The sequence below is a fragment of the Rhinolophus hipposideros genome, assembly GCF_964194185.1.
Source record: "Rhinolophus hipposideros genome assembly, chromosome: 11".
In the NCBI taxonomy this organism is placed as follows: Eukaryota; Metazoa; Chordata; class Mammalia; order Chiroptera; family Rhinolophidae; genus Rhinolophus; species Rhinolophus hipposideros.
This window is the reverse complement of record NC_138057.1, coordinates 73,518,397-73,541,039: the sequence shown is the minus strand read 5'-3', so window position 1 is coordinate 73,541,039 and position 22,643 is coordinate 73,518,397. Positions and strand designations below refer to the sequence as shown.

Here is a 22,643-nt window from a genome sequence, read left to right as displayed (position 1 = left end):
GCTGGAACCTAGGGTATGTGGTTGGGAGAGAGAAAAGATGAGACCAGAGAAGTAGACAGGAGGGAGCAGATTGGGAATGGCCTCCTGTCATAAAAACAAGTGTGGACTTCATTTTTGGGGCAGTGCGGGATCGACCAGCATAATTAAGACAGAGGCTGATGCGGTAAGACCTGCGCCACACTGAGTCCCAGACTGAGGGTAAGTGTGGGATCCAGTCTCCGGTTGCTTCTCCAGTTCGTAGAATCTGGCCAAAGCTTCCCCTCACCGCAAACTACTGATACTGGACTGGGGTCAGGCGACAGTTGATTGAAGAGAATTCCTACCAGTGTCACCTATCACAGGTAGCCCATCTTTCATCCGTCACCCATCTAAGGGATTGCCTGTCGGTCTCTGTCCTACGATGGACCACTCTCCATGGCGGTGTCCACTCCGTGACTTACTCATTTCAGACAGGAAGGAAAGGAGCATCACGGGCCAGTGGGCCTTGCCCAGAGTGTGTGTGTGTATGATTTGTCAACAATCGAGGATTTGATGGAGGTTTATGGGACTTCATTAAAGACGCAGGAGCAGGGGCGCTGTGGGACATCAGAAGAGACCTCAGCAATAAACCGCAGCTCCCAGCTTTGGAATGCAGTAAATGTTTAAGAGACTTCCTTCCTTTCATTACTGAATTTTACTTTACTTTTATACCAGTAAAGAGTTGTGTTTTATTGGTTGAAATTTCTTGATTCCGTTTTCCCCAGGTCTGTTTAAAAGCTACATTTTATCTTTGAGGATGTTTGGCTCGTGGTAGAGGAAGTGCTGCCAGCAAATTCAATTAACTGGCAGAGCTCACAGATATTGTACACGGATTTCTTTTTTTTCCTTCTTTTTCACAACTGCTACATAAACACAGCTGGGTTTAATATTTGTTGTAACAAAGATTTAACTTGAATCATTTTATTCCCGGTAATTAATGCTTGGAATCTCGGCTACTTTTTCGTTCGTTTGTAATCCTCAGCATTTCTTTACTCTGGCTATCTAGATAATGAAGTATGCTCCTCTAGGTCTTTGCCCTGCCTTAAAACTGCTTAATATTTGGCCGTTCCCACTAGAGAGCAGATGCTTTTCTTTGAAGAATTGAATTTCTGTCAGCTCTTTTATGCATCATGTGTTTGGAACTGTAAGTGGATCAAGTTGTTCATCGCAGCGGGGACACTGTGAAACACATCTATTATACACACTTCCCACCCCCCGTTCCTGGAGTTTTTTCTCCCTGAGGAGGTGGAGATGCCCAGATCCCCTGGGAGATATCTCGCTCTGTGTGGATGTCTCCATGTGATCCACAATGGATCCGGCCTGGCCGAATCCCTAAGCATGGAAAGCTATATCCATTCAGCCCAGATTGTTGCTGAGACAAATCCCGCTTTTATCTTTGTAAACACCAAGCACTTTATTAACACCCAAATACACACTGAGTTTGGGTCACTAAATAAACCCACTAGGCTTAGCATGAGGAGTGACATTTCAGTAATTGATGCCCTAGAAAATGTTAATTGTGAGTCCATTATTCTTTTTATGCTAAAATAATACCTTGGGTAGTTTTGGCTTTGGAGTCGGGGTAATGTGGAAGAATAGTCACCATCTATTAGGCTCCTACTGTGTGCCAGCCACTGCACTTGATGTTTCAAAAATCTTGACATTTAATCTACATAATCTACAAAAAAGGGGGGGGGTTGCTTTACCCCCATTTTATAGATGAAGAGGTTAAATAATTTGCCTAAAGGCATCCAGCTAACAGCAGCAGCCTGGGCAGGATTTGAACTCAGGTGTGTTGGAACCCAGAGTAAATCGACATACTCTTTGTTGGGTGTTGTACATTGATTTACTACACAATTTTATTACGTGCTGCCATTGCTCCATTGAAATTCTCCCATTTCAAGGCAAGCCTCGGGTTAGTTGGTTTTGGTGAACAACTTTGTATCCATCTAAATCTGAACTGGTGGTGATTGGAGTCCTTTATTTAGTTTTGCTTTTTCCATCAGAGCTCAATGCAAATACAATCCATCTTTCCCCAAGCAACCTACTATTTTCTTGCAGTTTTCATTTTGCATATTTCAATCCCTAGATTCAGCTTTGAACTGACAGCTAAAAATTCCAAATCTAAGTAGTTCGGTTTGTCAACACAGCTTTGAAAAGCAAGAGTCTGGATGTTCCTGCTGTGATATGCTCATCTTTCGGGCCTCAGATAGTGGTGCTGAGGGCAAAAGTGCATTTTGGTGCATTTTTAATAGATAACATTCAATTTGCAGGAGTCATTATAGGACATTCACATGGCTGACTGAAATACCACTGATCTATGGAATTAATTATAGTTAAGTGGAAAGGTGGCTTTTGCTCACGAAGATAAACATTTTTAGTTGTGATTTACTTGAGTCTTCTTCCAAATACATTTCATTAGAACCAGGCATAGTGTCCTGGTTTGTTAGAAATAGAGCAACTCTTTTACTTTTGATTTGCAGTCCATTTTGTTGTTGAAAGATCTAGGTGGTGTTTTTTTTCATTGATAGAGCATATATTGTAAAAAAAACACATATAACTTCCTTTTCCAAGTGCATATCTATTTTTTCAAAGGTAACTTACATTTTTATTTTGTGCATTGTATTTGCAAGAGAATGGTTCTTGGTTTATTCATGTTGACAACTGAAAAGCCTTAGACCTAATTAAAAGAATTTCCACAAGCACCTTTACTGAACCATTTCATTACGCGGCACTGCACAGATTGCATTGTGAAACATGGTGATAGTTTAAATCTGACCTTTAAACCTAAGCTGCCAGAAGTATGGGGGAAAAAACCCTTCTTTGAAAATACTCCCGATACATACATATATAGGTATATATGTATGCACATATTTGGTTAGAAATAATCTTTCTATTGAATGTCCACCTAATAATTTAAATACACATTTACTCTGAGCTCAGATCTTGTAGCTTCCTTTAGATTGGGCAGGATTTTCAGCTGCATTGAGAAAGAGAGAAAGAGGTAAAAAGAGAGAGAGAGTTATGTTGAAACTAAATTGTTTTATGGGAAAAACAAAGACAATTTCACTTTCTCTGGGCAAAAAAAAAAAAGCATTTGGAGGAAGATGAGATTTACAGATAGACAAATGGAAAAGTCTTTGCTCCTGTGTGTTTCAGCCTAAAATGCCAACGACGTATGATTACAGGCATGGGGAGGGGGCTGGAGCACACTAGCGTGTGCAAGGCTCCTCGTGAGCTTTCTTTGGCAGATAGTGGAAATGAGCCTTTTTGTCTTACAGTTGTACTTTCTTACTCCAAGAATATCATCTATGGACTTGATAGTTTGTTCCTAGGATGTTCGACAAAGCCATTACAGCATATAGTGAAGTAGCCTTCCCATAATGAAAATTGATTCTTTTGTCTGACACAAAAGCCGCTTAGAATTATAACGCGTACCTCTAACTTTCTGACTTAATACTCAGCCCATGAAGTGTCAGGAGAGACAAAGGGAGCAGAGACCTGGACCCCTGGGGTCGTCTCCAGCTCCAGCTCAGAGCTCTGCGTAACCAGCGCAGTCCCACTCCCCCGTGGAGAACCAGTATCTTTGAGGGGAAAATGGGATGCAGAAGAAGCAATTAAAGCCAATTGAGGTCAAGGTCCAAGCATGTTCTCAAGAAACGGAAAAGCAAGGAGTGAGAGGAAGCACTAATGGAGATGTATATATGAAGTTGGGGAAATAAACCGGTGTCGTGGGCAAGCCTCATCTGCTGGTCCAAGAAATCCCGGCAGCAGTGGGAAATAATGGAACAACACAGACTGTGGAGTAAGACACCTCTGGGCTTGACTTTGGCCTCTGCCCCTTACTGCACTAGCTGTGTGGCATGAACTGAAGCTCGCTTTCCTCATCTGTATAGTGGCCATAACTTGCCTACCCCCGCCTGTAGTGCTGACATGCTAATACAATGCTGGGTATGGTACCAGCAGGGTGATTCTTAAGTGCTCGTTCCTATTCCTGTCTCCTGGTAAGTTTCTGGTTTTCCCAGAAACTGTTACTGGGAAAGAGAGTAGGGCGGGGACGGCCTTTACACGGGAAGACTTTTTGCTTCAAATGGGAAGCAAGAACTAACTAGTGTAACATAAGTAGACACCGTGTACCTATGTGAAGGTGGCAGCGGGAGCCCGTGTGTGGGTATGTGCCCTTGAGAACGGCACACAGGCAGGAGTCCTTTCTCCCCTCCCAAGTCTCCAGATCTTGTAACAGCCCTGATGTCTAGTTTATTCAGGCAAGGAAGAATCAATTTGCCTTAGTCCTTAAGGGCCATTTTTTAACGGGGGAAAGAAAGTGTGGCTCTGTTGCTCCTAGCTGCTGCTGGGTGTGTGATTTGTCAAAAAAGAAAAAAAAAACTACAGTTCTGACACCGAGCAGTTAATGCAGCTCCCAGGGCAGAGAAGTGGGTGCCCTGCACAGGTGGACTTGAGTCCGCCCTTTAGAAGAAGGTGTCTTCTGAGGTGTGCCAGTGTACTGAATGGCCATGGTCCCTCCCTTCCTAAAGCATCCCATCTCAGAGCAGAGAGAAATGCACTGGATTGTTGGAAAGGGCGTCACTACACATTGCTGTGTGTCTCCAAAGGAAAGGTACAGCGAGAATGTGAAATGGGGGAGCCTTGGTCTCGTCAGAGGGGTCAGGCTGTGGAGGTGACATTTGTGCTGAGGGCCGAAGGGTGAGCACTAGGTGCTCCAGGACCCTGTGTTGTCCGCCATGGTGGCCGGTATCCACAGGTGGCTACTGATGAAAATACAGCAAGACAAAACTTCAATTCCTCAGTCTCACTTCTCATTTAGCAGAAGGCCTCACTTCTGCTAAATTGCAGCTGCCACAATGGACAACAGATTATTTGTGGGAAGTCCTATGGGACAGTGCTGAATGCTAGGCAAGGGGGGGGTGTGGTGAGAGCACTGCAAGCAGAGGGGCGAGCACATCCAAAGGCCGTGGGGTGTAAGGGAGGCCAGTGCACTGGAGCCTGGAGGGTGTGGCTAAGCCACGGAGAGGATGCAGGAGCCTGGCATCTGCCAGAGGCTGTGGCCGAATCCCTCCGAGCCTCGCAGGCCAGGCCAGGCCTTTCATCTTTATCCTCAGAGCAATAGGGAAGCTGCTGAAAGAACGTAAGGCGCCAGCACTGAGGGAAAGAGATGGATAGGAGTGTCTGAGAGGTGGTTGGGTGAACAGTATGTCATCCTTATTCTCCCCTCCCCTGGCAAGTGATAAAGACATAAATCTGTATTTGTTGAGAGCCAATATGAATCACCAGGGTCATTTTAATGCCGTTGGGGAGGAAGATATGTAAACTTTTGGCTGTATAAAAGGCTAAATAGGAGGATGATGTATACAGTATGACAGCCCCCTTTGAAGTACAAACAAGCTAACTTGTGGCCGGCCTGGGGAGCTTGACAGAAGCCTCCAGGAGCTGGGCCCTGAGGCAGCCCTGTTCCCAGCACCTCTCCAGCACGGGACCTGCACAGTTCAGGCATCAACCAAAGGCACAGGTTAAGGTGCCCTGAGAAGGAGCTTTTGTTGTGACAGAGGGTGTCACAGAAAGTCAGAGGCTTCTTTTCATAAAAGGGTTTGTTAGAGAATGGGATGAAGACTGTCCCAGGCTTTGGGATGATGTTGCAGCCTCTGCAGCTGAATAGAAGTCAGCGTTGGAAACGGAGCCCGAGCCAAGCCCACAGAAGGCCTCTGTGCTGAGGGCACGGACTTTGTGAGCAGCAGGGAACCTCTGCAGGCTGGAGGGGAAGGGAGCGATAAGACCCAACCCCTTCTTTTAGAAAGATCGTTCGATGCAAAGGATGGATCAGATGGAAGAAAATAGAGGAAAGCCACCATTTCAAAGACTGTTGCAGTGGTCACGGTAAAAGATGAAACCTGAGCTAATGGCCAAAAGCTAGGCCGTCGCCACATCCATCATCCATTTTCTGTCCATTGTATTTTAATCCTCACAATGTATGTATGTTGCAGATACCTCAGTTTCCCACCGAGGAAACTGAAGCTGAGAAAGCTTAAGAAAGTAGGGAAGCCAGGTTTCCAGCATTAGACTGAGGCTTATGTGATCCAAGCTCTACACTCTCCTGCCTGAGGAGTGCATGGGGATGGAGGAGCAGGTGCAGCCAAGAGACCTGAGAGGTAGAGCCTACAGCGAACAGGCAAACCAGGAGCCGGGTGCACGGAGGGGCGGGGAGGAGGACCTGCGTCCGTCACGGGACAGGTTGCTTTTGCCGTGTGGTATGAGACGGTTTGCTTGTCCACTGAGCTCATTCAGCGCCCACAGGTTCATCAGGGTGCATCTCAGTGATGGCCTTGTGCAGCAGGGAATGGATGAGGATCAGTTTCTCCCCCAGTCCTTCCGGACTGAGACCAGCTCCTTCAATGATCAGTGACAGGAGAATGTGATCCTCGATCTTCCTCCAGACGGAGAGGCTTGCCCCCTGGAAATGCCTTTCAAGATGTCAGAACACTGGCTCATCTGTTCTTTCATTCAGGAGAAAGTGCTGAATGACTCACGGGGCCACGCACTGTTGGACCTTCAGGGAACTCAGAGTCTAGCAAGAAAGATGTTAGACACTGCACCTCAGCAGAGAATCACCTATGCACGCCGAGGGGGCCAGGTTGGGTGTCTCCGGAGTTAGGGGAGGCTTCACAGATGAGGGGACATCTGGATTCCCTCTTTCCCTTAACCCAAGGCAGTGTTTAATGTGACTATTAAAGGAAAATACCTCATTTAAATTCTTTATTATGAAAGTAACATATGCTTTTTTATAAAGGGTAATCAAAACAATCAAAAGTTCATAAAACAGAAAGCATCTCTGCCTGGTTAAAGCTTGATACATGGCATTTTAGATTTATACTACATATGTGTACATATATAATTTTTTTAAATGATTCATGCTGTACATACTGTTCTGCAACTTGCGTGTTTTCCCCCCATTTGGCAATATTTTGTGGACATCTTTTCGTGTCAGTTCATAGAGTATTGCCACGTTCTCTGTGAACTGACAGGATGTGGTATAATTTAATCTGCCCCCATTGACGGACACTCGGATGGTCTTTCAAAGGGTGAAGAGATGTTCACAAGCAGGAAGGAAGGGACAAGGGACAGCTCCGTCTGAGTTGTTGGCATGTATTGGGGCTGGAGAATCATATATGCTTCTAGTTAGCAATTTGGTATCAGTCGAGTATGAGTTTAAGTGGGGCGAGGGGAAACAAGGCCAACTGAGGAAAACCTCACAACATGCTCTGAGGAGTTGGGATGCTTTTCTGAAAGTGCAGGTGGCCACGGCGGGGAGCATCGAAGGGTTTTGAGGAGGGATTGAAGTGGTGAGAGTCTTGTTTTCCCAAGATGATTGGCTGGGACAGTTCTGGGTGGATGGCATGGACGGGAAACAGAAGGAGAGCCCGTCGAGGAAACTGCTCCAGCAGCAGTCTGGGCAGAGCATGAATGGGACTGAACCGCGCAGGGCCAGGGTCATGGGCTCACAGAGAAGAGGGCGGATTTCGAGCATATTTGGGGTGGTGTTAATAAGACGTGGGAAGGGAAGAAGGATGGAATCCAGCTTCCGAATCTGGCCTAGGAGACTGGATAATGCTGCAGTGGCCAAGACCAAGACGGGACAGGGGACAAGGAGGGGTGCTTCAGAGCGAAGCTGATGAATTCAGTTCTGGACTCTCTTCCCTTTGTTTTCTGCCTGCCTCCTCTGGTACCTGATTAAAGGAGGAAGCCATCGTCATCAGCATTTCCGTCACCCCCAGCGTAGGCCTGATGAACCCTGATGTTACTGATCTGACAAGCACCCCCAGGAGCACTCAGGGCAAGTTTCGCTTTAGATGCATGACTGCGGGTCACCGAAGCCTTAGATTTTCTTCCCTCAGTTGTATTTAAAGGACAAAATGTTATCACCGGTTATCGGATGGGCATATACTTGAAGTTTCAAAGTTTGAAGTGCTGACAAAAGCTTCTCCGTGTTGCAGGGTGAGGAGAGGTCTTCAGAAGTCTTGGCCTCAGTGGCCACAGGGGCCCCGAGAGCCCAGGACCACTTAGCTGGTTGCAGACCAGCTGGATGGGCAGGAAGGCACACACTCCTTTTGCTCAGTCACGAGCAGTGACCACCTCTTTGTGTAAAATGGTAATGAGGCCATTAGGAGAGGCTCACCTGAAGTGCAGCTTGTGAATCCAAGGTAATTAAACACCTCCCGAATGATCGGGAAAGGCCAGGGAAGGTTAAGTGAGGAATAATCTGCGGCACAGGTGGCCCAAGGCCTTTGAGGAGCCAGAAGAAGAGTGACAGTGGCTTCCACCATTTCAAAGGATGGAAATGTCACCCTCATCCTCAAGAGGGGAAGGATTTTTATTATTTGGGGAGTGGAGAGTGGGCAATATTTTTAACATCTTAATAAAGTATGTGTCATGTTCATATTGCTATTTCACGTTGAAAGCCCATGGCAGAGTCTGCCTGGGTGCCAAGTGGACTGCGCTGCTCCTCGCAGGTGCCCACTCGTGTGGTGCTGGGGCTTGTGTGTCCCAGAAGAGGGCAGGTCACAAGGAACAAGGTATTTACAACCGGGTGTTGAGACAGGACCCAAACTGCTCCCAGAGGAAAGTTGTTTTCCTTGGCTTGCCTCCAAACAAAGATGGGGTGGCCACCCCCTCAATGCGTGTTCCTGTCACTTCTGACTTATCAGAGAAAGTTCAGTCCTGTCTTCACACAGTTGACTGGCCAAGCATATGGCCGGCCACCCCTTTAAGCAACAGCAGAGGATTTTTCCCTCTATACTCAGTAAGCACTTATGTGCTAAGCCTACTATGTGCTAAGCACTGCATTCCATCTGTCCTTTTAACTTATACATGACTGTTTGTAGCGTTATTTATAATAGCCAAAAGTGGGAACCACCCAGATTCCTATCGACTGATGAATAAATAAGTAAAATGGGGTATGTTCCTACAGTGGATTGCTTGCTATTCAGCTATGACAACAAATGACATATTCTAAGTTCTACAACCCGGATGAACCTTATTCCTAATAAGCATGATGTTTGGTGAAAGAAACCATCACGAAAGACCACATGTGCTATGATCGCATTTATGTGAATTTTCCAGAATAGGTAAATCCATAGAGAAGGAAAGTGGGTTAACAGCTGCTTGAGACGGGGGTGAGAGAAACGGGCAGAGGATTGGTGGGGAGTGAGAAGTGCATGCCAATAGGGTGTTTTCTTTTTGGGTTGTAAACATGTGCTGGAATTAGATAATAGTGATAGTTGTCTGACCTTGTCACTACAAAACCACTGAATTACACACTTTACATGAATGGATTTTATGGTATGTAAAATATATCTTAATAAGCTATTGAAAAATCCCTTATCGGAAACTTAGTGATAAGAAAGAATATTCATGGGACATTTCTAAAGTATGCATAGTTCATCCCGGGTCAGTGATTCTTGATATTTTTTAGGTTCCCAGGCACCTTTAGGATTCTGAGGAAAGCTGTGGATCCTAAAAAGTGATCATCACTCATTCATACTAAACATTTGTAGGCGATTCATGGATCACCTGAATCTAATTTTCTTTTTTATCCTAAATTTGACTTAAATAATGTCAAGCCATTAGATCAGGGGTGTCCAAACTTTTTTCAACGTTTTTTACCAAGGGCCATATGTGGTAAAATACACAAACAGCCGGGCCACTCACTCGAGGTGAAGTACGTATTGCCTCACCTGGTTTATTTAAGTAAACTAAATATATTTTTGGAATTTGCTGCGGGCCAGTTGACAATGGATTGTGGACCCCAGTTGGCCCGCGGGCCGCAGTTTTGACACCCCTGCATTAGATAGTCCTTTGCACCCCTTATAGATACCTGAAACATGCCCTTGGTGTGTCATCTGCACGCTTAAAAATAGTCATTAGTTTTCCATTTCTCTCAAGACAAAGGAAAACTTCATTCCTTAATGTACTCATTTTAAGCCACATTCCCCCTCAGTCTCTCCACGTTAGCCACAGTCCTTTCTGTTCCCTGAACTCCTCCTTCCCACAGGTCTTTGCAAGTGCTGTTGCCCATGCTTGATCCACTGTTCCTACCCCCCTTGCTGAGGTGACTGCTTCATCTCACCCCTCACATCTCTGTCCAAGCCTGTTTCCCTCCAGGAAACCTTCCTTGACCTCTTCGGTGAGCTTCATCACAGTAACAGTGTCACAGTATTGGTATTTTCCTCACGAGAGTGTAAGCTTCGAGGGCAGAGCCCATGTCTGGTTTTGTTCACCTTTGTGTCCTCCACGCCTGACATAGCCCCAGGCACTCAGGAAATAAGGAATATTTGTTGAGTAAGGGAGTGACGCAAGGCCACATGTCACACGCTTCCAGGGCACCTTTCACATGGAACACGGTATGAAGTTCCGCAGTCTGGCATCCTGAGATGACTGAAGGGCGTGTGAGAAACACAAGGAAGGTTGATGTTGTCTCTGATGTTGAGGGCAGCAGCCGTCACGCTGTAGTCTTAACTCCATTGAGGACTCACAGGAAAAATCTCATTCAATTCTCACTTTCAGGAAAATCTGTGTTCTGTTGTGCAACTTGTTTGTTTGTAGTGTTTGGACCCAAGGAATCTCACAACTCGTGTGTCCCTTTTTGCTTTGACCACTAGGAGGCTCTTAAGTCAAGTTTGCAATTCATTTCTAGCCACTTTGTAAGACCCAATGGCTTGTCTTTATATATCAAATCTATTCCCGCTACTTCTTTCCCCATTGTCATGGCTTTCTTGTCTATTTTAACCTGTGAGTGCTTATCTAGAAACTGCTACTATTCCTTTAGAGTATGAGATGTGCGGTATATAATAATGTATATTAATTATACCTAATATATATTAAAGCATTATAAATAAGTAATTTATTTCTAATATCTATAAGTAATTTGAAGAGGAAATGGAATTGGAACTAAATGATCTTTGTGTAGGTTTGGGTCAGATTACAAGACTTTAATTCACGCACCAACTTGGCCACTTCTTAGGTTTGTTCCTAGGCGTGTCATCTAACCTCTCTGAGACTGTTTCACCCTGGCAAGATGGAAACATTAATCTCTTCCTTGCAGGATTGTTGAACGAATTAAATTAGAAATTTTATGTGAAGCACTTACCTGGCACATTGCAACTGCTTGGAAAGTGGTTCTGTTTTTGTTTTTGTATTATATGTGCTCTAGTAGAAGCAACATTCATTTAAATTTCAAAAACCTGCCCTAATACTGAGTACATGTTTGCTCTCCCAGGCCCTGAGCTATCAAATCGATCCCCCTACCAGGGCTTTTCTAGAGCTCTTAGTCTGCCATCGTCATCCGCCCCTGTCCTCAACCTGTGCCCCCTTTCTCTCGGTCACCAGATATCTTCCCTGAAGAATCGGCTGAAGAAGGTCTCCACCACAACTGGCGACGGTGTGGCCAGAGCCTTCCTCAAGGCCCAGGCCGCTTTCTTCGGCAGCTACCGCAACGCTCTGAAAATCGAGCCGGTGAGTAGCTTCTCGGTGTGTCACACACCCGTGTTTGGTCAGGGCTAATAAATGCACCTCAGGGACCACGAGAAACCCGCAGTTCATCTGGTTGTTGAATTCACCTGGAATGTGTGTGGTGGGGCCTGGGGGTAGTGTCCTCCTGCGCCCTACCTCTTAGCACAGTGGGGTCGTTCTGCCATGTGGGAGCACTGACTGCTCCCATGAATGGTAAGACCCCTCTCCCCGGACGGCAGCACCGACTGTTACGTTCACACAGTGCCAGCTGGCCCCTCACGCACACCTGCCATCATGAGGATTCGCAGGAAGACTGAGGTAGCGATGATCATCCCCAGTTTACAGATACAGAAACTGAGGCTCAGAAAGGGCATGACATGCTAAGCAGTGGGGGACCCTATGGTGGCAAAGCCCGTGATTTCCCACTGTGCCTCCCTGTACAGGGACCTTTCCCCACACTTAAGAAAGGAAATCTAAATCACCCTGGGGATTCACTTGTTAGAGGCTCCCAAAGTGCTCTTGGTGTAAATGACTATAAAGTCCGCTAAGGACTGGGAAGCAGTGTTATCCACTGCCATGGGCCTTCAGCCTTTCTGAGCCCTGCTGCCTCATTCACATCCCCTGCCTGCTGTGTGAGGTGATTCGTCGTCGTTAGGATACGAAGACGTCAGCTCAACCCTAAAACCAATGAAAGTACCAACTCTCCCAGTTTCCATAAAACCTTTGCGTCTGCTATCCCTCTGCTCAGCCTACTCCTGGCCCCTTGGTCAAGTAGAATGGTGAAATTGGCCCAGGGACCTGGGTCACTCTGTGTAGGAGGAAATACTGGAGAGGAACTTTGCTGATGGCCCTTTCTCTCAGGAGCACTGCGCTCTCTTCATCCTGAGCAGGTGGATGGTGGCAGCCACACCCAGCCTAGGTGGATCTGGTGTGAGGGACCAGCGTAGGTTGCACTGCCTGTAGGGTAATGGTTGTTGTTGTTGTTTTTCCTCCTGTGACCCCATCATTTGTCTAAGTGAAACAGAGTAACAATAGCAAATGCCTTGTTTTTCCGTCCCCCAGGCCATACTCTCTGTGAGGTGGCCAGGGCAGTGGGCGCTCCCTTGGCTTCCATCCAGCACGTAGGCCAGACATTCTTGGTTGCCTCAGCTTCAGGCAACCTACAGAAGGGATGCTCTCTTTTTGCTTCCTAAGAAATACTTCCCTTAGGTCCTCTAAAGCCCTGTCATTTAAAGGAAGTTCCTCCTGTCCTGCTTGCCTCTATGTGAGGTGGCTCGAATTCTTTGTCGAACTCTTTGACCAGCCAAACCAGTCGTGTTCAGTGTTGTTTGAGAGAGATATAATTCAAGGAAAATACAGTTGTCTTCCCATCTCTAAAATAAGAAGGGGACAGCTGGCTCAGCCCTTGGGTTGCTGAGAACTGATAGACATGAAGTATTTCCACTCTTATAGTGAGCGCATGGTTGTCATGTATTTGTCTAGAATCCAGAGGCTGTCGACTCTTGGTACATGTTGCTGGGTATATGATCAGGGCACAAGTTGCTCCTTCAGAAAAGTTTATGGTTGTACTTGCACTTGTCTCTGAAAGACATTGGCATTAAGGATGGAAGCCCTGGAGTTTAAAGCCTGTCTTTCTACTTGTAAGCTGTATGACCTTGAGCAAGCCACTTCATATGTCAGTTTTTCACCTGTGAAATGAGGATAAGAAGGCCTATCATTCTACATCTCCAGATGATTATAAGGATTAAATGAGCCATAAAACATCTCATAGGAAAAGTGAAACTTGACCTGGGTTTGATGAGTAAGCTTTGGGAAAAGAAAGACAGCATCCCTTCCCATGGCACGTGTGGAGTTAACTGAGTGGAGGCAGCACCCCTCGTGGCCACTTAGTCTGGAGTCATGGATTTGGGTGGGAAGATGGGGCAGGAGAGACTGGCGCCACATTCGGCAGCCTTGGATGCTAGGCATGACCTTCATCCTTCAGGGAGCGTAAGTTTTTGAGCAGAGAGGTCGTGTGACTGAAGTCATACAGGGATGGATGGAAGGGAAGCTGAAAGCACAGACCAGGGAACTGTTAGGGGAGCTCGGAAGAGAGCCCTCCACTGGTCATATCAGGAAAAGAAACAACTATATGACTAAAGTGATAGATAAACTGTGAAAATGAGGGGCAAAAAATGGCCAAGTGTCTCCCAAGAATTGGACCTGGGAGAGGATGATTACGCTCATAGTAGAAAAAGGGAAAGCTGAATGCAAAGGTGTTCCCAGTAGCGGTATTTTTAATAGTAAAAACACAGAATGGACTACATGCCCATCGTGGGCAACAACAGAATATTAATGGTCATTAAAAGTAGCATTTTGAGGATAGGATGATGGGTTTGGTTGTAAACATGGTACATTTCATTGAGTCTAAGCTGCTGTTCAGTCATAAGATGTACCATTATTTATGGACCATTAAGGAAGGGAGAAGGATACTGCCAATTATAATTGAAGGATGCTATCAACTGTAAGACACATCCCAGTTTCAGAGGCGTTACAACGGGAAGAAATTTGCATCTTAGAATCGCCAAAACATGTCAGATTTGTCACGCTTCCAGTCTCATTCATCTGTACCAGAATGGCTTTTTTCCGTAAGTCCACGAGGGAAGCAGAGGGCCAGAAATGTTCTCACCAAGCATCATCACCATGTTACCTAGATGGCTTTTAAACCATACATTTAATTCTACCCAATTCTCCGCATCCAAAAAGTGGGATAACAGCACTTCCCATACAAGATTGTTTGGGGGATTCATTAAAATAATAACTGCAAAGCACATGTGAGCCCAAGAAAGAGTGAAGGGTCGGGGCACTGGCCACACGGAGGTGGGGTGGGGATGGTGCCTTGGGTGAGCCTTTGGGATGGCAGGCAGCACGGTGCTGAGGGGATAGGGCCGCTCCCTGGTCCACTTGTCTTTCCGTTTCTCTGGTTGTAAAAAGAGAACCTGCACTTGGTACAAAGCATTTACTGTGACAGAGGACTAGAAATGAGAAAACACCCATAATCCTATCATCTGGAGTTACAGTAACTCCAGATGTTAGCACGTTTCTCCTCAGGTCCTAGGGTTTTTCCAGTTGTTTTTGTTTCATTTTGGTTTTGGTTTTTGGTTTTTTACTTTCAGACAGTGGAGATGTTACTGGCAAAGCAATCCAGTTCCCAGTTATTTGGTTTGGCCTTTTAGTATAAAAGGCCAATATAAAAACTATTCTTAAACATCATTTATAATGGCAGCACGTATCCTATCAGATAACTCCAGTGGTTCTCAATCCGGCCCCCATTTGCCGGGATTTTTGTCAAGGTCCCAAAATCTGAAATCAGTGCCGAGGCCCACCACATCATCCCAATGCTGGTCCTGCTTTACTGTCAGTAACCTTTCACCATTTTAAACTACACTGTGCTGAACATCTTTAGAGAAATCTTCATGCATGGCCTGAATTATTTCCTTAGGCAGAATCCCTGACGTGGGTTGAGTGGGATCTGAAGGCCTTTGATATAGAAGATGAGGGAGAAAAATGGTGGCGAGAAGCCGGTGGTGGCCTGGAGTGGGGCACCTCTGAGGCAGAGTGCTGGGCAGGGTTCGAGCAGCAGCCAGCAGTGGAGGGTGAGAGCCTGGAGGTGCAGGGCCGGGAGCAGTGTGTGTGGGAACGAGGGTATAGCTGCATGACGCGGGAGCCCCTTTGCTCACCTGCTCTCGCTGCTTTGTGGGGTGCCACACCAGTGGGGTGCAGTGGTTTTTCATCCGGGGCCAGTGGGTGCAATCGTGAGACTCGGGTCACTACAGAATCACAAAGGTTTGGTTTTTTAAAACATGAAACACGGCAGACTTGACAGTGCTCCTTTCCACTCTGCTCCTGGAGCAGCTGGGCGGCAGGCTCCCGCTGAGCGCCCTCAGTGCCCACCTGGCTCGGGGTGGGGGCGGAGGCGAGCCCCAGCCTGGGAGGCAGAGACGGGCAACTCCTACTCCACAGCCCAGAGCTTACTTGAGATTTTTAGCTCCTTGGCCTTTTTTTACATTTCTTTCCTACTGGAAAAAAAATTCAGATTGCAGCTGGATGGGGTTCTCAAGCTGCGGTCTCTTTCCCCTGCCCAGAGGGGACGAGAAGCCAGGCTGCTCCCTTCCACCCACGCCTCTGCTAGGGGACCACGTGCCTATCCCAGGGCAGGAGCACCTGTGCTGGCTCATTGGCGGTCTCTTCAGGGCCAGGTGAATGGTTTCCGAGAGCTCTCCTGAGGGTCAGAAAGTGAGGCTCAGCTGCAGCCACGTCTCCCACCTGCTCCGCGGCCTCCCCGAATGTCAGCGTGCAGTTCATCTCTCAGTTGCTTCATCTATAATCTCAGTAATTCTCCACAACTGCCCATGACTATCCGTTTTGCAGATGGGAGATAGAGGCTCAGATTGCTGGTGACTTCCTGATAAGTAGTAGAGCCAGAAGGCAGACTCAGGTCGGCCTGACTCCCAAGCTCAGGTTCCTTCCGCCACACCCTCTTGTCTGTCTTTGTTCTGGTTTCCACATGTGCCACTTTAATAACTCTTCCTGTCTACAGTCCCAGCCTGGGCATGGGTCATGGTTTAGTGTAGGCATCAATGAGTATATTTTGGAACTGTGGATGGAAGGATGGGTGAAAGAAATGAAGGAACAATGAAGTGTGTGAGGCTGGGGGCTGGCCCCCGGTCTCTGTCCATGTGTATACATTGCGTCCTGTCCTGTCTAGGCTTTGGAGGTTGCTGCGGCCTGGGAGAGTGGAGAATGTCTGCAAATCACAAGGACATGTGACCCAGTTTTCAGTCACCTGGAGAATATCAGGTGCAAAGCCCAAAATATTTAACAATATCCGCCAAGCCAACTTGTTCTCCACTTAAATGACAGAACCACAAGCAGCCAGGCAGCTCCATTCGGAAAAACCCCCTTTATCCATGTCAAGCGGCAGCAAGGCTCCAGCTCATTTATTTAGGCCTTTCTTGCTCTCTGACACGCCTCCTCCTCGCAGTTGCCAGGCAACTCTGGGAGTAGCAGTATGTGTTAGGCATTAACCAGTTAGGGCTGGGGTCCTTTTTGGCAAGACGGGGATAAAAGACAAATGATTTTAATTGCTAGGCCAAGAATCCTTTCTCTGCTTGGTACAAGATTGCAACTTTGGGGGCGGGGGGGGGGGCGGGTCACTGTATAGCAGCACGGTTTGTATATGTTCCCCTTCCTCCCACATCTGGAGAATGAATGAATTTTTAAAAGAATCTTAGTTTTACTTCTTTGTTTAAAATTATATCATCCTGAAATCTAAATAAGACAAACCCACCATACTCTCTTTGAAAGATCTTTCATAGACCAGTAGCCTCAATTTGAAAGAACTTTCAGAAATAGACTCGTGTCTTCCAATGTCATCACTTTTCATGTTCGGAGTTTCGTATTTCATAGCTCGTACTCCATGGAGTCGTGTTACGACAGTGCGTGTGTCGGTGCCTGTTCCGTATCTGTGTGCTGCAGGTCCTTGGTTAACATTAGAGGTGCTCTGGCTGGCATCCCCAGAAAGGCCGGTGTAGATGGAGCTCCGTGAGACTTGTTTATTCAACAAGCTGGTATGGCTCTCTCGGGGCCAAGCTGCTGGCTGGGCTTCCCCAGGCTGAGTGGAGCACAGCCCCTGCCCGCAGGGAGTGTGTGCTGGGCTGGGGACAGCAAACAGTCAGGATTTCCGTGCCAAGAGGCCCGCTTCCAGATTGAGCTGTGGGCACGCGGCATCCTCCACCTTCTAGCCCCTGATTTTGCACAGGATTCTGCTGAGTCATATTCATCCACCTAGAACCTCTTGAAGACAGAGAAGTTAAAATCAAAGCAGATTGATAGCCTGGCTTTCAAGCATCAACGGACAAGGCTGTGTTGGAGCAGGTCGGAAAAACGCCACATATGTTTGTCTCCTGCTTGAGTAACACCACTGATCTCATGGTTTTAAAAACAACAACTATATTTAGGTGTGTTTTCAGTGTAACACACAATAGAAAAATACTTAGAAACTAGAAAAATTAAAACATCACCATAATCCCACTGACCTACCTTTTGTATATTGTCTTTAATTGGTTTTTGTTATGCAGCGTTTATATAGCTACTATCAAATCTAAGTTAAAAGTTTCTTTCTCCTCCATTTAACATTACGTCATATGCATTTGTACATAGCTGCAGAAAATTCTGTCAAGTACAGCTACCATAATTTCTGTAACCACTCTATCTTGTTGGACATTTTGGTTGTTTCCAATCGTTTGGTATTATAGTTAATACTCCACTAAACATCTTTGTGAATAAAGCTGTGAAGTGCTGTATAGCGAGGCCTTCTGAGTACAGAAATACAGGTCTGTGCAGGAGCGTGACTGTGGGTGCCAACTTCTTACAAGGTGGTAAGGAGGCAGATTTCCTTTGACTCAGCCTCAGAGCAACTCAAATTGCAAAGAACGAAGAACCCTTCGTGGGATGCGCTCCCTGCACTCCACACAGACAAGCAGAGCATACCCAGAACATACAAGGGATATTACTAATTTGTCTGTGCCTCCATCTGGTGTGAAAGAAAGGTTTGAGGAATCTTAAAACGATAGGTACAGTACAGCAAGACAGAGATGAGGAAATCAGGGGACAGGGAGCTGCGATGAAACCTGGAAGGGGCTGTTGTGTGTTCCTCTGTGCTGCTCCAACATTCTCCACACAGCTTGGGAACGGTAGAGCTGGAATCGAACCCACGTCTGTCCTCAGAGCCCATGCTATTTTTTTTAATTGTGGTAAAATTTGATATATCATAAAATTTGCCATTTTCCCCACTGTTAGGTATACAATTCAGTGGCATTAATTACATTCACAGTGTTGTACAACCACCATCACTGTTTTCAAAAATTTTCATCACCCCAGGCAGAAACTCTATTCATTAAGCAGTAACTCCCCATTCTCCCTTACTCCAGCCTCTGGTGACCTCTGATCTACTTGCTACCACTGTGAATTTGCCAATTCTGGGTGTTTCAGATACGTGCAGTTATACCATATTTGTCCTTTTGCGTCTGGCTTATTTCACTTCGCATGAGGTTTTCAATCTTCATACACATTGTAGCACGTCAGAATTTCATTCCTTTTTATGGCTGAATACCGTGTTTCCCCGAAAATAAATACCTAGACAGACCATCAGCTCTAGTGTGTCTTTTGGAGCAAAAATTAATATAAGACCAGGTATTATATTACATTACAGTACGTTATATAAGACCCGGTCTTAGAGTAAAATAAGACTGGGTCTTATATTAATTTTTGCTCCAAAAGACGCATGAGATCTGATGATCCGGCCAGGTCTTATTTTCGGGGAAACGCGGTAATATTTGCTGTGTGCACATACCACGTTTTATTCTCTCATCTGTTGATGGACACTGGAGCTTTTTCCACCTTTTGGCTGTTGGGCGCAATGCTGCTGTGAACATTCCCATACAAGTATCTGTTTGAGTGCCTGTTTTCAGTTCTTTTGTATATATTCCTAGGAGTGGAATTGTTGGGTCATGTGGTAATTCTATGTTTTAACTTTTTTTTTTTAAAAGATTTTATTGGGGAAGGGGAACAGGACTTTATTGGGGAACAGTGTGTACTTCCAGGACTTTTTTTCCTCCCCAAGTCAAGTTGTTGTCCTTTCAGTCTTAGTTGTGGAGGGCGCAGCTCAGCTCCAGGTCCAGTTGCCGTTGCTAGTTGCAGGGGGCACAGCCCACCCTCCCTTGCGGGAGTCGAACCGGCATCTTTGTGGTTGACAGGATGCACTCCAACCAACTGAGCCATCCGGGAGCTCAGCGGCAGCTCAGCTCCAGGTGCCGTGTTCAATCTTAGTTGCAGGGGGCATTGTCCACCATCCCTTGCGGGACTCGAATTGAACCAGCAACCTTGTGGTGGAGAGCCCAGTGGCCCATATGGGAATCGAACCGGCACCCTTCAGAGTTAAGAGCATGGAGCTCTAACCGCCTGAGCCACCTGGCCGGCCCCTATGTTTTAACTTTTTGAGGAACCACCAAATTGTTTTCCACCCAGAGCCCATGCTGTTTAAGTGGACAGTAGTGTGTTTGTGGAGCATGGATATGTACCTGTGAATATTCTGTAGAGAAAGTTTGTGAAAGATTTTCTTATTTTCCAGTTTATTTTAGGCCAGCAGATAGGGATTTAAAGCCAAAACCTGCAGGCGTGAGCTAAACAGATGCAGTGACAGCTGGAGTCTACAGTGGGCTAGAGATGGGGTTGGGAACTAACTTACTGACTACCATTTTTTCTGGTTTTAGTGTTCATCCCAAGTCAAGATCATGTCCTAGGAATGAAGCAGGCATAGGGCGGGGGGTGGCGGGGGAGGGGACTCCCACCACCAGGACTCCCGTAGCTCTGTGGCTCTAAATGTCTAAGCAGGCCACCAAGTATGATGGAGAATGTGGTCTTTGGATTCACCTGGGTTTTAAACGGCTCTGTCATCTGCCAGAAGATGACCTTGAAAGTCATTAACCTCTCTGAGCCTCAGTTTTTTCATCTGTATAGTGGAAATAATGCCTACCTTATAGGACTGTTGTGAAAAATAACAATAATATATGTAAAACTCAATGTTTTTGTTGATAGTAGATATCAAGGAAATGATAGTGACCATTCATGGATGACCAGAAAGTAAAGGAGGAAGAGGAAGACAGTGAGACTGCCACATTCCAGAACAGTGGGGGCCATATGTGTTCAGCAAACGTGAGACTACCTGGAGCCATTCAAAGAGACAATGAGATTCTGGCCCGTTTATTCCTACCTTTTGAAATAACTCTGAAAGTTTGGCTTTTATCTCCAATGATACATAAAGGACTTATAAGAAACCACACGTTTAATTATGCCCTTCAGTATTTATATAATATTTATTCATTCATGTTGTTGCTCACCAGAGTAACAGGCTGAAGGGGGCAGTAGGTGCCAAGGGTTTAAAATTAAGAAATGCATTAGAGTCAATTTTAAAAATGCGTGAGAAAATATAGTTGAGAATGTGTTTTCTATTTCGTCAAAACACTTTTTGCCTCTTAGGATAAGATGACCATTGTTTGATATTGGCACCCAGTCTCCGATGTCTGCCTCCCAGGGACACTGATGTTGTTCAGGAACTCAGTCTGGGAGTCCTGGCACCTTGGAGCCACACAAAGAACCTCGCTGAACTGAGAACCATTGTTCTAGATGTAGACTGCCTGAGTAAAATGTGGGTCCTCAAGTGAGAGATGAGAGGCAAGAAATCTGCTTAAACACGATGATCAAGCTAAGAGCATCGCCGAATATGATCAAAATGAAATTTTCATAGGTACTAAAATAACTTGAAAAAAATAAAACACAGTTAGTGTATGTATTCTAGACTATCCAGGAGGAATTCTAGGCTTTAAACTCTAGGAATTCTTGATCTCACTTAATAATCTGGCTCCTCTCTTACTTGTTCCTTGGTGTCCCTCACACCGGCTAATATTTAGTAGATGCTTATTAAATATGTGTTGGATGGACGGATGGATGGACGGACAAATGGATGAATGATACCTGTTTTCCATTCTGATGAAAGTCTGGCGGTCGTCTCTCAGCATCGCACAATATAGATGCTTAGTTTCTAAGAAATCATCCACAGCTTCATCTTAGAGCATGAGAAGAAGAATCTGACACAAACACCACCTCGTGAATAGTAAGTGTCAAACAAAGGCACACCGGGAGCTGCATGGGAGCCAGCCGTAGGCAGTTAGGGTCTGGAGAGGATCCCCTCTGTGAAATCACCATGGGCAGTAAATATTCAGCTCCAGTTAGGAAAATACAAGAGCGGAATATATTAATAAACTAAGCTGTGGCAGTTGTAAATACTGTGTCTTTGCAAAGCAGTGGCAAAGAGAAATGGCTGCAGTTGCCACTGTTTTAAGTCAAATGATCTTGCTTTAGGGTCTTTTGCTTTTTTGATGCGAGTCTGTAAAGGAAACCTTTCTGGTCCATTTTCAAGCATTAAGAACGGTTGACAATTTAGAGCCTGAAACAGTGATCTATGCCTTCATGTCCATAGCTAGAGCTTCTTAAGAACGGGATTTTTGTCTTACTCTTTCTTATACCCCAGCAGAGTAGAGGCTCAATAACGTAAGATGGAGTGACGGTGGGTTTACCCTATGGAGGACATCATGGAATTAATGATGATTAGAGGGTAATCATCATTATCCTTCCCCCTGTCCCCCTCCTGCGGACATGCAACCACATTGATTTTCTGCGGGGTGTGTATACATTCTCAGAAAGACACAGCTCCGTCACATTTAGTCCTATATACCCTCTGACAAGGAGATGGAAGCCACTCCGGAAGGCAGTGCAGTGTCGTGATTACTCATGCATCGCTGGCAGAAAGCCTCATACATAGAAGGTGCTCAGAGAAGGTGATTATCTGTGGAGTGAACGAAATCATAATAGTCCTTAGTTGTAATGTCCTTCGTTGTTTCGGAGCTGAAACACCGTTTTGTACATAAATCATTAACTTGAAGTCATAAGGAAAAGAAAATAATATGAAGCATTTATTACATGTTAGAAATGCATTACATTCTATGCAATGTATGCAATGCATTCTAATAATTACATGTATTCCCTTATTTGATTTTTATGTTCCCCGTGCAGAGTGGTGTAGCCCCATTTTACCGATGAGAAACCCAGGCTACGAGTGGTTATGTCACTTTTTAAGAAGTGGCAGAGCCATGATTCGAACCCTCCATCTGCCTAATTCTCTCTGCACTGACCGCTCGCCATAGCGGTGATCACCATATGGTCTGTATTACGTATGATTTGAGGGCATTTCAGAGGAAAACTGAGCTGGTTTCCTCATAAGAGTCAGTGTCTCCAATCTGCGAATGTTTCTTGTCTTGAAAATACAGGTTAAACTAACACCATTTATAAACTATTTTGCAAAGGGGAAATGTCAACATTTTAGATATCTTTTTAAAAACATTCCTTTAATAGATCATTTTAATTGCTTAATATTTTGTTTAAATTTTTGATATTTATGGCGATAATTGGGTGGAAAAGGAAAACACTGGCCAGTGCTAACACCCTCC

The 22,643-nt window shown here is 45.7% G+C and overlaps 1 protein-coding gene across 2 annotated transcripts in view; it reads left to right on the top strand.

The window, feature by feature from the left end:
- Positions 1-22,643, top strand: part of DENND1A (DENN domain containing 1A) — a 481,754-nt gene that overhangs the window by 317,936 nt on the left and 141,175 nt on the right. For both annotated transcript variants that reach the window (XM_081067070.1, XM_081067071.1), the window contains exon 13: positions 11,416-11,541. In XM_081067070.1, the coding sequence (XP_080923196.1) occupies positions 11,416-11,541 (126 nt within the window). The remainder of the gene's footprint in view (positions 1-11,415; positions 11,542-22,643) is intronic.